The sequence below is a fragment of the Talpa europaea genome, assembly GCF_964194135.1.
Source record: "Talpa europaea genome assembly, chromosome: 2".
In the NCBI taxonomy this organism is placed as follows: Eukaryota; Metazoa; Chordata; class Mammalia; order Eulipotyphla; family Talpidae; genus Talpa; species Talpa europaea.
Window position 1 is genome coordinate 5,052,988 of NC_140068.1, and position 15,587 is coordinate 5,068,574.

Consider the following 15,587-nt stretch of genomic DNA (forward strand, 5'->3'; position numbering starts at 1 on the left):
TTAAAGTTTCTATTATTAGTTAAGGTCCAGGTTTTCAACATAATAATATTACTTTGACCAACTAACCAAGATTTAAATCTCTAAAATTAAAGAGGGCAGAAAGAAAATGGTTTATACTGAACTGAAAAATTCAGCTGACTAGATTCTTTTTTTCAGGAAATATTTCTAAAATACAGAAAAGCATAAAGTAATATGATAAATGTCCATAAACCACCCCCACTCTGTCAAAGCCTTTCCTTGTGCCATATTTGCTTTAGAAATTCCCTGAAGCATAAGGAGATTACATGTAATTGGAAGATTACATGTAACTTCTCTATCCCCTCAAATTGAATTCCACCCTGTAGAGAAACATATGCTGGTAAACCAGTTGTCCAAAGGTGAGAAAAATGGAGAGGAAATTGGAATTTATAATGTTTGCCAATTTTAATGGCATAAACACTTCCTCAACAGCAGATTTTAAGCTGGAACTTGGAAGAGATGTGCATAGTATGTCAGTATAATCTGGCCCACTCTACCACAAAAACTCTAACTACTATCCAAGATCTTTGTTGACATTATCATATATGTGGACGTATTTAAAATAGGTAACATGGTCATGGCGCAAATTGTGTCAGCCTTTTATAAATTTTTCACTCAACACTGTTTTGAGATGCGTAGTTCTATGTCACTTGTTTTAACTGTGATATAATATTCCATTGAGGTTATTACTGTTTTGTGGAATGATGGTGCAGTAAGACTGGGCAGCTCTCTTGTGGTTTATCACTTAGATTTCTCCTGTGGATTTCTGCCTCATACTCACTGCCCATTTTTTAATCAGGGTATTTCTTATTTTTTTTTTTAAAGATTTATTTATTTATTTATACAAGTGCTGGGTACAGTCAGAAGTGCGGGAGGGTGAGAGAATTCACCAGAGCCAGAGTGGGGAGCAGAGCAGGCAGAAGGATCGAAGTCCACTGCTGAGGGGAGCAGCGGGCGGCAGGAGAGGTCTGCGCGCCATGTGGGACCCTTACCCGGCAGCCAGGGATCGAACCGGCGCTGCGGAGGCTGCGGGCAGCTTCGCAACCCAGCACTCAACCACTGCTCCACTGGGGAGGCCCAAGGGTATTTCTTATTCTTGCTGTGGTATAGGAGTTCTTGGTAGATTCTATCAAGGTATTTGTGTATTGTGTGTATGATAGACATCTCCTGGAAGGAGACTTGCCTTTCAGTTTTATTTTGCTTTCTTTGAAAAGAAGTTGTCTAATATATGTTTGACGACAGTACATAAATGTGCTTTTTATACTCTGTGAATTTTGGTTGTGTTAAAAAAAATGATCTCCTGCCCTCTGGTAATATACTTTTTTCCTAAATGCCTTAAAATGTTGCTTTTCACATTTGTCCTTATTCGTATTAAAATGGATGGAAGTATACGGTATATGATAGGAAATCCAAATTCTTATTTTTATAATCCTCACCATTGTTGCTGTCATACTTGATTGAAAAGCTAATTTGCATTTCCACATTCTTTCTAAGCTAATTTACATTTTCACATTCTTCCTTCTCTATGTGTGGTTCTATCTTGAAGCTCAGTTTTCTGTCTCATCAGTCTCTTCATCCATCCCTGCCCTAAACTACATTGCCTTCTTATTTAATCCATCATTGTTCTTCTTGCTGGCTTTGACTTCCTTAACTCTGCATTTTTATTAGTTTGTCAGGTTTTGTGAATAAGTCCTTTGGGATTTTTATTGAAATTGCACTTAATTTATAGGTGAATTTTGGCAGAATTGACATCTGTACAATTCTGAATCATCCCATCTGTAAGCATATATCGCTTTAATCAAGCTTTTTTTAAAAGTCTTATAAGATTTACAATAAAGTCTTACAAGAATTTCACCATCATTTTATATGTGTAACTTTAAAAAAAATTATTTCCTCTGATGTTATTTTGACTAGAATATTTTTTCTGTTTTTTAGTGAGCTATAATTGTCATCTAAGAATGCTTTTTATTTATGGGTATCAAATATATATTTGGATATGTTGACACATATCTGACTGTCTTTCTAAATTGTCCTTCAGTTCTGGTATTGGTTTACAGATCCTTTCAGATTTGCTATGTAGACAATGATATCTGAAAGCAAGGAAGATTTTTTTGTCTCCCTTTGAGTTGTTCTACCGCTTATATTTTTTTTTTATGTCTTATTGCTTTGGGTAATGTTCCCATTCAGTGTTGAGTAGATGTTGGTGTCTTTATTTGATTTCTTACCTTAGGAAGAATGTTTTAACTATTTAACCTTAGAGCACAATGTTTTCTATGGAATTTAAGTAAACACTTGCTCCTATTTTGCTAAGATTTTATTATGAGTGAATATTGAATTTTATTGAATGTTTGACCTGTCTTTTCTTATAAAGAAATTTTCTTATAAAATTTTCTTATAAATTAATTTTCTTATAAAGAAAATTAGCCTATGATTCTTCTCTTATTCACAGAGTAGTAAATTATATTAATAGGCATTCTGACTTGAATCATACATACATTACTGGAATAAACCAGTATGGTTTCTGGTCATGATGTTTTATATATTTATGTACTGATGAGTTTGATGTGTTTGTATTTTTAAAGAATTTTTTCATACATATTCATAAATGACAGTCATTTATAACGTCTTTTCTTGTGCTGTCCTGATATATGATGAGGTTTCAGTTTTGGTATATGTTTAGGTTTAAATTGTTATATCACAAAATCTTCCAATATGCAATGTCATAAATTACAATCAAGACTTTATTTTTGTTTGCTTTTTTTTTTTTAGCCAACTCTCTCTTTCTTTCATAATCCCTAGATATTTAAGTCTCTGGTTTGGTGTCTGGAATAAATCCTCCAATGATCAGAAAATTAGGTCAGTCAAAAGAAACCACTCTCCCCATTTTAACTTACCCCTAAAATCTAAAAACTTTTTTTTCTGGTAACCAAAGATGTGCCAACTGTTTGATACAGCATCTGCCTTTTAAATAGAAAGGAGTTGTCTGAACTGAAATGTGAATGTTTCCTTAAGTTTGAAGAGTAAGGATATAGAGACCATTCCTCCATACTGAATATCTATTTTTAAGTTAATTCTTAGCAAATGAATCTAAGCTCTCTTTCTCAAAAGGTGAGAGCAAAACTTTTCATTTTTCCTATAACACTTTCTCTTTATTCCATATACCATGTTGAGTCACTGCTGTGTTAAAACACTGGGCTAAGTCCAGTAATATAAAGATGAATGACACCACTGCGAACCCGAGGTAATAAGTCATATAATTAAGGAATGGACGATATTGCTTTGAGAGCTCCAAGTTTTGTGTAGTTAATTTTGTCTGAGGGGACTAATAAAAGCTTCACAGAGAAAGTACCATATGTCTTAAGCAGAAAAATTATTTGAGCCATGCTTTTTTCTCCTTTTGAATTGTTATTTAGAAAGTGAATCATGTGATATATAAAACAGCTAGGCAGTGACAGGAGGGGCTAGTTATCTCCTCTTGTAGAGCATTTCATTTTCACCAAAATTGTCTGTAACACATGATGGTAGAAAAATTTTTATTCACACAATTTTTAAAGACTTTTCCAGCCAGTGCTAATATATTGGTGAAGTTAATAGAACACTTGGTCCTGTTAACCTCACCCATTTTCTTTTCCCACAAGCAAATGTACTTCTGTGGAAGCAACAAGTTAAAACGTCAGCTGACCTCATTAGGTGGGTGGTGACAGGAAGTGGTGCTTGGAGTCTGTTGCAGACAGGAAGAGGAGAGGCCCCGTTCCTGATTTTCAGCAATATGAGGCAGCAGAATCAGTGGTTTCTGCTTTCAAGGTCACATCAGTGGTCAGAGAAAACTGTACATGTAAAAATGGTCTGTAAAGGAAAAGAGTTTTTTCTGTAGTCGCCCCCAAACAAGGGACTTGAGCTCAACAAAGAAATTTTAATTGTGTTCTTTCTCATAGTCATACTCAAAAAGGAGGAAATATCTGGAACAATTACTCAGGGAAAAGGGAAAATACCCAAATCCTGAAGGTAGGATAATCTAATTTTAGCTTTGAGTAGAAAACAGTCTGTGAATTACCCCTTCTGGCCAGTATGCTCCAGAATTGTGGGTGCACATTGTGTGTTATGCTGATACACTGAAATTATTTGGTCCCCACCCCAAGAGGTCATAATTCTAGAAGGACAGTCCTCTTTCTGGTCTTTAGGAAGTGTCTTAAGCGCCTGATAAGCCACTTGCCATGACCCCATCTGTGCTGCTATAGGACACGACCTACTATTGAATGGTTAGTGTCTTCCTGTGTCTCCCACACCCCATTATTCACTACACTCCAGCCACAAGTGCTTCCTTTCTGTACGTCACATAAGAACACACTAAGTTCATTTTGTCCTGGACACACAACTGAGTCCTTTAATGACTTCCTCTTCCCTGCTCTCAAATATCACCTCCTTAGAGAGCCTTCCTTGACTACTCCAACGCTTTCCTGCCCTCACCCAGCCTCATTCGCTATGACTTTGCCTTTGTAATTTATTTCATATCACAAGTTACAAAGTCATATTATGTTATTTTTGCTTTGATTTTCAGTAGAACCAATTCTTTTTTTTATTTTTCACATCACCATTCCTTTATTTTTTTTTTATAAATTTTATTGTTATATTCCCCATACAATTGCAGCCCCCCCATTCTGACCCCAATCCCTCCCCTCCCGCCCCCGCCCCCCTAAAAGTGTCTCTGGTTCATAGTTTTCTGTTGATTTTGATTTTCACTTTCTTATAGTTATTCATTTTCCTGGTCCCTTATTTAAGTTTTCTAGATTCCTGCTATGAGTGAGACCATCCGGTATTTTTCTTTTTCTTTTTGGCTTATTTCGCTGAGCATGATCCCTTCCAGCGCCATCCATGTTGCTGCAAATTGCATGTGTTTATCTTTTTTGAATGCTGAGTAATATTCCATGGTATATATGTACCACATCTTCTTGATCCAGTCATCTATTTTTGGGCATTTGGGTTGTTTCCAAAGCTTAGCTATTGTAAACAGTGCTGCTATAAACATAGGGGTGCAGGTGTTCTTTGGAATTGATGTTTCTGTGTCCTTTGGGTAAATACCTAGGAGTGGAATTGCTGGATCCTATGGAAGCTCTATGTTTAGTAGGTCCAGAAATCTCCACACAGCTCTCCACAGTGGTTGGAGCAGTTTGCACTCCCACCAACAGTGCAGAAGAGTTCCTTTTTCTCCACACCCTCGCCAGCATTTGTTGTTGCTAGTTTTTTTAATATGTGCCATTCTCACTGGTGTAAGATGGTATCTCATGGTAGTTTTAATTTGCATTTCCCTGATGGCAAGTGAGATGTTGAACATTTTTTCATATGCCTGTTGGCCATTTGCATTTCCTCTTCAGAGAAGTTTCTTTTTAGCTCTTCTGCCCATTTTTTGACTGGATTATTTTCTTTGTTGTTGTTGAGTCTCATCAGCTCTTTGCAGATTTTTGTGATCAGTCCTTTATCATTAGTGTTGGGTGCAAAAATGTTCTCCCAGTCGGTGGGGTTTCTCTTTGTTTTTGTTATTGTCTCTTTTGCTGTGCAGAAGCTCTTTAATTTGATGTAGTCCCAGCTGTTGATCTTTGCCTTCACTATCACTGCTTTGGGTGATGTCTCTGTAAAGATGTCTTTGATGTGCAGATCACGTAGTGTTTCACCTATATTTCCTTCTATATATTTTATTCACCATTCCTTTATAAGCATTAATACACCATGGTATGTGCTTTTCTATTGTAATTTCATTTAGTTTCTTTTCTTTTAGCAAAATAGGTTTTTAAAATTTTATTTCATTATCTAAGAACACTTACAATGAGAACTACCCTCTTTACAATACGTCACTGTTAGGAACAGTGCTGCTCAGGAATGGGAATCTTTAGAACTTGTTGGCTTGAAACTTTACCCCGTTGACTAGCACACCTCCATTTCCCCTCCCCCTAGCCCCTGGTAACCACCATTCTACTCTCTTATTCTGTGAGTTTGACTATGTTGATACCTCCTTTAAGTAGAATCACATAGGATTTATTTTTCTGTAACTGACTAATTGTACTTAGCATAACCTGCTCAAGTTTCATTCATGTGGTTGCATGTTGCAGAATTTCCTTCCTTTTCAAAACTCAATAATGTTTTGTTGTATGCACATGCCACATTTTCTTTATCCACTCATGGTTATTTAGGTTGTTTCCATATCTTGGCAATTGCAAATAGTGCTGCATTGAACATGGGAGTGCTAATATCTCTTGAAGATCCTGATTTCAGTTCTTCTGGATAAATACCCAGAAGTTAGATTGTTGGAACATGTGGTGGTTCTATTTTTCATTTTCTGATGACCTTCCATACACCTTTCCATAGCAGCTGCACCATTTTGCATTCCCACCAACAGTGCACAGGATTCCAGCTCCTCTCATCCTTACCAACACTGTTGTCTTTTGTAGGATGTTGTGTTTGTTTGTTCAGAGATTAACACGATTGGAATATAAGCACCAAGGATACCTATATTTAGTCCGTGTTCTTTACCCCATAACCTCAGTAACTATAATAATGCCTGATACACAAAACTTTTTTTTTTTCTTGGATCCTCATAGTCACGTAACACAGTGGGTAAATGCATCTAGGACCCTTAATGGGAAGTAGATGTTGTTTACCTTTTATTTTTTTCTGATAAAGATATTTTTCCTGTCTTTTTAAAAAAAAAATTTCATGTCCTCACCATCTTTTATAGCCCTTTCACCCTTTCTCCCTCCCTCTTAATCTCAAAAACCTCATTTATTTATTCGTCTGCTAGTTTTTGTAAGTATTTTGCTTTGTTGAATCATCCACTATGTAAATAATATTTGTTTTTGTCATTCTGACTTGCTTTCCTGCATATAATTCCCTCCCACACCTTCCATTTAGGTGTGTACATGGCAACATTTCATCTTTCCTGTGACTGAGTAGTCTTCCATAGTGTGGACAGGCCACAGCTTCTTGATCTCTGTCACTGGGAAGTTGGGTTGTTTCCAAGCCATAGCTATTGTAACTAACACTGCAGCTAACACCGTAGAGCATATAATGTTTTGAGTTAATGGTTTCATGATTCAATCTGGAATAAATCTTTCAACAGACATATTTAGAGTAGACTGCAAGATGGGTGCTCCACGAGCCCTGATACTAACCTCAGCTCTGACCTTTAATTATTGGCTGTGTTACCTAAAGTAAGCTGCCTCCCTTTTATGAGCCGTGGTTTCCTCACCCTAAAATTAGGGTCTGGGAATCAAAGATCCCATCTCTGTGGTTCTTGAGCAATGAATGCTAGTCATCCATGTACCAGTAAGCCATCCCCAGAGCTGGGTGGCTCCCTCCAGACACTTCCGCCTGCCAGTACGTCCACTGTTGGGGATAGCATTTAGCACACAAGGAGTTAAATGTTGCCGAGGACCATTTCTCTTAAGCTTTGAGAAGTAACACAATGGATTCTGCTCAGAATTCTTCTCTGCTCAGAAAGAACGTTTATGTTGAAAGATCTGGACACAAAACCTATATTAGGAGCGCTCCATCCTCCAATAATGGAAACTGCTGACCCAGAAATGTTGCTTCTTAGCTGTTTTTTTTTTTTTTCTTTGACTTTTTCCTCTTCATCCAGTGTTAAGGTCCCAGTGATCAGATTTCAACTGCCTTTAATTCAGTCATGCTCATCTTTCTATCAAAGAGATTAATGCAAATGTTAGACAGCTTTCCTAATTAAAATTAATATTACAAAGTGATTTTTATTGGAATATTAGAAAAAAAATGTTTGAAATTGGGACTATCCCAAAACTATTCACTGTAAAAGATCCTGTCAAAGTGTATGAGATAGACTGATGGGGCTTTTGGGTTTTTTTAAAGATTGATTTATTTATTTATGCATAGAAGAACTAGGGTATAGGCCAGAGGTACAGGAGGTAAGAGGACTCACAAGAGACAGAATGGGCAGCAGAACAGGTGAATTTACAGAAACACACTACAAAGGGGAGCAGCAGGAGAGAAGAGAGGTCTGCTGCACCATGTGGGTTAGCTCCCTGGCTGGGGATCGAACTCAGGCCAAAGCAGAGATAGCACTGAGACTTAAGCCCACCAGACCGGACCTAGACTAATGAGTTTTACAGTAACAGGTGTGGAGCATTGGTGGCTTCATATTGGGTTTGTCAGTGGAGTTTCATTGTGATCTCAAAGAAGGCTATCCACCCTGATCTGAAGAGGCTGGTCTATTTGGCACATCTATGTGAGACTGAATTTTGTTTTCTATGTGATTCAGCCAGAGTAACAAATTATAACAGATAGAATAAACAAACAGGTATGAGAATTCATTGGTGCTTTGTTAAGGTGGACATTAGAGATTTGACAAAAAATCAAAAACAATGCTTCTCAGTGATTTTTGTTTTATAAAATTTTCCACCAGAAGCAATTTATATTAATATACTGAATGCATTATTAAGTTAATTGAAAAATTCTTAAAGTATTTGATTTTCATTTCTTATAGAATAAGTATTGATAGATACAACCCAGATAAAGAATTTTTAAGAGTGTAAACCAAATTGACCCCTCCCCCAGGAAAAGTTTGAGAATTGCTGCTTTGGGTCAAGGAACATTCCATGAGCGTGCACAGAGTTTATGGTGAACATTGTTGTGTCTCACCTTCAAACAGGAAAGTACAAATCCCACATGATTGAGGAGTGTCTTGCATGAACAACAGGAGCCACAGTGTTCAATCAGAGAAAGGGGAGCTGTGCAGAAAGCAAGGAGCAGGGAAGGAAAGTCCAAAATAATAATATGACATCAGACCTTTCAAGAGCAACTAGATAGAATTGACATAAGGCAAAAGATAGTTCCCTCAAGACAGAGAAAATGATTTCCAACCAAGAATTATTTACCCACTGATATTATCAATGTGAAGGGTTTAACATTTTGAAGTAGGAAGATTCTGAGTTGTTACCTATTACCCTTATTACCTCTAAATAGGTGGTTGTTACCTCCCAAAGGACAGAATGCATCTGAAATGGTGTCTAAGAAACAAAAGTCATCCCCCACAAGTCAAGGTGAAGAGCATCATCAGATTGGTGTTGAAGAGAGTCGTACCTTTGACACGATGTTTGAGGATAATTTAGGGGTGTTTGCTCTGAAAACAAAGCAAAAAAGGAGGCAATGTTAATTCCAGACAAAACATGATTGTACAAAAAAAGGAAAAGTAATTATGACACACTCTGAGGCTCAGCTGAAAATTATATTAACATATTCTTAAAAATGTAGTCTGACTTCCAATCAAATTTCATAATAGAACTTGTTGAGAAAATAGGAAAAGGGAAAGTTTGGGACATCTAAAATTGAAACATAATGAAGTACAGTATTAGTATGTTTAGAAAAGGAACACAGAAACAGCTGGAGCCGAAAAAACTGGGGGAGGGGTGAGAACAAAGCAGAAAGGAAGCACAACAGATTGTGGTGGTGGATTTTTTTTTAAGATTTATTTATTTATACAAGAACTGGGGTACAGGCCAGAGGTGCCGGAGGGTGAGAGGATTCACCAGAGACAGATGGGGAACACAACAGGCAGATGGACTGAAATATACTGCTGAGGAGAGCAGAGGGGAGACAGGAGAGATCTGCTGCACCATGTGGGTATCTCCCTGGCTGGCCGGGAATCGAACCCAGCTGCAGAGGCTGCAGACAACTTTACAGTGCTGCGCTCAACCTGCTGTGCCACTGGGGAGGCCCTATGGTGGTGGATTTTGACCCGCAATTCCATGTTTAGAATTTTATCTATCAGTGACAGATTAGTTATAGTATATCCACATGAGATATACAGTTTTTTACAATAGTAAGCCATTAAATATAATATAGAATTATGCCTGAAGGTATAATTCCTCCTCAGCATATCTTTCCATCAGAGCTCTATTTCTATTTATAATTTTACAATTATTATGTAATTTTTCATTGAATGACTGACTTCCAATGGCCTCCAAGCTTCTGGATACCAGGGGTCATTTTCCATTTTATTCACCGATGCATTTATTCCCATTGGCTTGGATGGTACATGGAACCTACACAATTGTTTAGTGAGTGAATGAGTGTGAGAATGTGAGCAGTTATAAGCCTCTAGAAGACTTAAATGTCAGGCAGGGTTTGTTTCTGGGTAGAAGAGTTACAAGTCCGCCTCCGTTTAAATCTCTGCTCCAGGGAGACCTTGGGGAAGTTCCTTATCTAGACCTTGGTGATGACAATGGATCCTCAGTTATGCAACTATAAATAGGATTCCTGATAAATGCCATGTAAATGTTTAAACTTCTAAGTTAACTAAAATGTCCTCAACCATAAGGCTACAATCTAATGCTTTCTGGCTATTTTTTTTTTTATTATTAGTGAACTTCTGCAAGATTTGGAAAACTGTGAAAATGATCCTGTGGCCATAGCAGAATGTTTCGTGTCCAAGGTGAGCAGAGTTCATTTCTCCAGGCCAAGCAAGACAGACACAGAGGACAAATGGTTTGCATTTTAAAGTTAAAATGACTGCCATGTTCTGTGTTAGATGAAGTGAACCACTGATCTGTCTTACTCTGTTTTTTTGTTTGTTTGTTTTTCACCAGCATGCAAAAATCGTATACAGTTACTGTCCCCAGGAGCTGGGAAAGCCAGCATAATGGTGGTGCTAGATTTTGTGTAGTAACTGAATATTACCCAGGTTTCCTGGGCAGAACTTAAAACCTGGAGGAAGTAAAATCCAAAATAGAAGAATGTTAGAAAAATGAATATTTGTAAAATGCCACTAGACCAGTCGCAAGAATCCAATAGAATATACTCTTGATCTTAGCCAAAAGGCCGAGAAGCGATAGGAATCCGATAGAATATAAATGCTTTATATACAATATATGTAACAGTCGCTAAGCCGTGTAATTACCATTTGGAGGTGGTGTGGTGAAGACAGCACCTAAAAATGTACTTTCATTTTCCGATTCTTCCTAAGCAGTATTGATGAGTTAGAAAAATAGAAAGAAAGGATTTGATCTGCAAAGGTTAAATGACCGTCCATACTCTGTACCTGGATAGGAGGTCGAGTTCTGGAACATACCAGGCAGTCCTTCCCATGACTTTCTACATACAGCATCCTAAAGTTTCTCTTAAATATTCCATAGCTTTTGTTTGGAAAACCTCAGGCAAATTGTCTTACGCCAGAACTTCATGGAATTTCTGCAGTTGTGTTCTCAGATGTGCAAAGAAAGGTTTAAGCCAAGTTCAGGATGGTGCTTTGGGATCAGCTGAGAATTAGCACCTCGTTTAGAGTGCTGGAGTCCAAGGTGAAGGTGACGTGAGCTCCCAGCCTGATCTGGCTCCGAACTTGTTCCAGGGGGTCATTTCTGACGGCTGCAGCTCGGCCCAGTGGTGTTGAATCCAAACATCACACTCTGGGTTTTATGGAAGTGTGATCCCTTAAAGGCAGTGGTTGGGCTTGTATATAAAACACTTTGTAGGTGGGGGTGTGTGGCGGTGGTGGGGCCTAACGTGTAAAATGTGCACACCTGCTTACACATGCATCCGGTGCCCAAGTTACCCGGGTCAGAATTCACCCTCCTAAAGGAACTTGAAAAGGAGAAGGGAAATGGAATCGGGAGAAGTGGGTGAAAAGCCAGGCCGAGTATATCAAAGAAGAGATGTCACAAGAACCGCAGCACATAAACAGCAAGGACGCTTTCGGAAACGCTGGGCTTTTACTGGTAACTGTAATCACAAGCTGATTAAAGACGGTCCAGCATGTGCTTAGCTCTGGCTTAATTATTCACATAAAAGTTTGTTTATGTGCCACGTTGCCAACTCCCCAATCTTCTTCATTGTAATAATGCCAAGTTTAATTAGAAGACCGACTCGAGGGCTCGGCATTCTCACATGGAAGCAGGGCCGGGTAAGGGAGTGTTTGCTTCTGGCACCACTTGCTTCTCACTCAGCACCCTGAGATTTAGGAGATGTTACGTTTTCTGAAACACGACCAGCTGCTCAAGCCCGAGGAGGAACGGAAAATTGCTTTAATTGAGAGGCCATTAATGAAAGAAGTAAAGCTGGCAGTTGACTTTTGCTTTTATCTGAATCACTGGGGCTGACACGGAGTTTCATCTTTGACCTGGCTTTTGGGGCGTGGGGGGAGTGTAGGCTACAGAAACGCTTCGGGACAAAAAGAGAAGGCGTCTCACCTGCTGCTCGTGAAAGAACGAGCTGTGGAGGCCATTCTTTTAAGGGGCAGAAATAAGTTCCCACTGAGCAGGCCAAACTGTTTCCCAGCTGAGCAGCTGTCAGCACAGGCCTCTGCAAAACCAGAACCCCGTTTCCTTGGGGGTCCTGTCCTCTCCCCCCTCATTTACACCCCTTATCTTGACTGTCAGTCAGGTGACACTGGGAAGCGTCTAGGAGAGACTAAGCTTCTCTTTCAGAGATCCGGCCTCCCTCTATCTCCCCCCTACCCCAGCTCCCCCCAGTTGCTCGGCTCCCTCCCTTGGGCTCCTTTCTCCTGGGGTGTCCCCGGGCCACACCACACCTCACCCACCTACTGAAATTATCCTCACTTAAGTGCTGATATCAGCATCAGCACAGTGAATGCAAGTCAATATGATCTTACCCTTCCGCTTCTTGCATTTTAAGCTTTTCTCATAGTGTCCACTGAAAGCTCAGGAATCAAAAGTGTGTGTGTGTGTGCGTGTGTGTGTGTGTATACATGTGCAAGAGAGGGAGAGAGAAGGATCAGGGAAAGAGGGAGAGGAAGAGGAAGGGGGACAGAGATACCCTGTGACAGAAGGAACCCGAAGATCGTACAGATTTTTTTACTCTGGTTGTTCGTTCAGTGAACGTGAGTGCGCTTGCGTCTGTTTGACCAGCTCTGACTCACTTATATTTTGAATCTTTCATAATCAAATGTCTTGTTTTTATGCACTCTTTAATGGCAATTTGAAAAAACAGAATGAAATGTCTGTTTTTGTGTCATTTCTTTATTATTGCCTTTTCTTAAACACTTCTGAAAATGATTTGGGGTGGTCTATCTAATAAAAGCATTAAAGGATTAACTAGCTTTTGGCTATTGATCTTTGTGTAAAACCACTGTTTGAATTGCCCATGGAGTTTATAAATCTGAGATGAATTATGCATTTGATTCTATGCTAAGTATACATAGCTGATTCCAATCACAGCCCCCTAATTTAAGACAGCAAGGGCGCCGGGGTGTCAGAGTGCTCAGAAAGACAATTATGCAGACGTCTGGAGACCTCATTCAGGAGAGGTCCAGCATACAATATAATTTACACCTATTTTCATGGAGGCCATTTTTTTAAAATTTGGTATTTCAAATGATCCAGAAGTTTCTAAATTTAAGGAAAATCAGCCTGATTTTGTTCAACTCAAGACTAAGTTGTGCAGGGGGCAGGAAAGAGCGTATGTGAGCTCACCCAGAGAAAGACACCAGTCTGATCTGCATTTACTAGAAGACGTTGGCCAAATCACTTGTCTTTCCTGTTCATGGAGCAGGCTTGGGTGCTCAGTGCCTCGGGGAGCCAGACAGATAGACCTAATGTGTGAAGGGCCCAGATGGAGGCCAGAACCATCTGGGCTCTTGCCTGGTCTCCTGGGGACATAGTGGCATTGAAACTGTAGGTTCAGGGCCAGTAGATCATATACTTTCTCAGGAGATGCCACAAATCAAGATATGTTTATTTTCCACCTTTTTGAAGTTGGCAGTTTATTTAGATTTTCTTTAGTACTGTGCTGGAAAATTTGGCAGCATATTAAGTGGGCATGACCAGAGAGAAACAGGTCCCCCTATAACTAGGGGCAATGAGAGTAGCACAGACCCCTTAGAGGGGAATTCACTCTTGACATCAGCAGGCCTGCTTCCAGAAATTGATTCCAAAGATATAGTAACAAAAATTCAGTAAGTGTGATTCCATCCCTTGCAAAAAGAAAACCAGGCCGCTGACCTTTGCAGGATGCTAGTGAACCACTGCATTATTTTGAAAATTAAAGAAAAGAATCAAACCTTTTCTTGCCTTTCCCATATGAAACCACAAACTGCAGGGTATCAAAGAGTTAATATCAGAATATTCCCTTTGGAGAAAGAGTCCAGCTAAGAATGAAGAAGGAACCATAGAGTTGAAGTATCACCATTTTGCAACCCCTAGTGAATTAATAGATCTAGGCAATAATTGCCAAGAGTTGTTAACATTAGAAAAAGAGAGACAACGAGCAGGCCCTGCCTCCTGATGGAAGTACAATGCGACCTAGGAAATGATTCACGCCAAATGATGGAACCTAAATCTGTTTAAGCCTCTACTAAGCCACAGGAGTGCAGAGGACAGAGGACGCATGAAAGGAAGCCGTAGGGGTAAGTCAGCAAAACCGAGACTGGGGAGTCTACTGGATAAGCCATCTGGTGTGTTCACCCAAACTGCAAGTGCAGAAAAGATCAAGGGGGATCTGATGGATTAGAGGAGATCAGTTGTTCATGACTGTTGTTTGGATTCCAAAACTGACAGGCAAACTCTGAAAAAAGGAAAAGAGGAAATATGAATAGTGAGTGGTGAGCTTTCATAATATTAGGAAATTATTTAAATGTGATATGAAATGACATTGCAGTGATGCGCCTTGAAGGCCATATTTCAGAGATAGTTACTAAAATACAAGTGACATGATGTCTCAAATTTGCTTCAGAAATGATAGTTGGGGGTGCTATAGGCCATCTTCTCTCCTCTTAAATATGCTCGCAACTTTAATAAGAAAACAATCCTAGTTGAGTTTAACAAAAAGGACTTTAACTGGAATTCCTTTTAAGTCTGAAAAAAATTAAAATTATCACAATTTATTCTCTGGGAGTCGCAGGTGATTCCAGTGTGAAGTGGCTTTAGAACAAGCAGAATGTGAAACACCACCAAAGCATTAGGCTGTGACTCTTTTTCAAAATGTAATTCCTTTTGAGTTTACAAGAGCTGGTAATCCAGTGGTCTTGAATTATTTATTCTCACTGACCGTTTTACAATCAAAGTGTGAAAATGTAGCCTCAGACGTTTCACTGTTTCGTCTACGGCTTTTCCTTGCCAGTGTAGGAGAAATTGTGAAAGGCTTTGAATGGGACCAAAAAGATTACTGGGTGCCTCCAAAAAAAATTACCTTGAGCGTCTTCCAGTTTACCCTCCTAAAATCTCTGCTTCACTAGGTGTCTGCACCTTCATCGTCTTTGAACAAGTCTTGAAATTATAGATCATGTAAGTGCTGCTTGACATCAGACTTGCAAATGAACACTGTCCTGCAGAGGGACAACTGATTTCTTTACCCACCCATCTTGATAGGAAAAAGGCAGTTTTGAATCTATTTGTGAATGTATCTCAGCATTCCTCAGAGACCTAAGTGTGATGCTCTTATTTCTCCTTGGATCCAGTTGTACAATCTTTTTTTTTAAATTTATTTATGCATACAAGAGCTGGGGTACAGGCCAGAGGTGCAGGGGTGGGTGGGGTAAGAGGATTCACCAGAGACAGAGTGGGGAACAGAGCAGGCAGACTGACTGAAATACACTGCTG

At 39.2% G+C, this 15,587-nt stretch overlaps 1 protein-coding gene across 3 annotated transcripts in view; it reads left to right on the forward strand.

Moving 5' to 3' along the window:
• The window catches only part of PLEKHG1 (pleckstrin homology and RhoGEF domain containing G1), a gene marked incomplete at both ends in the record, with an annotated part of 74,520 nt that overhangs the window by 30,847 nt on the left and 28,086 nt on the right, over positions 1–15,587 (forward strand). For 2 of the 3 annotated variants that reach the window (XM_084228841.1, XM_084228842.1), the window contains one exon: positions 10,402–10,471. The exons of the other annotated variant lie outside the window; for it this stretch is intronic. In XM_084228841.1, coding sequence (XP_084084967.1) covers positions 10,402–10,471 — 70 coding nt within the window. The remainder of the gene's footprint in view (positions 1–10,401; positions 10,472–15,587) is intronic. 3 annotated transcript variants of the gene reach the window in all.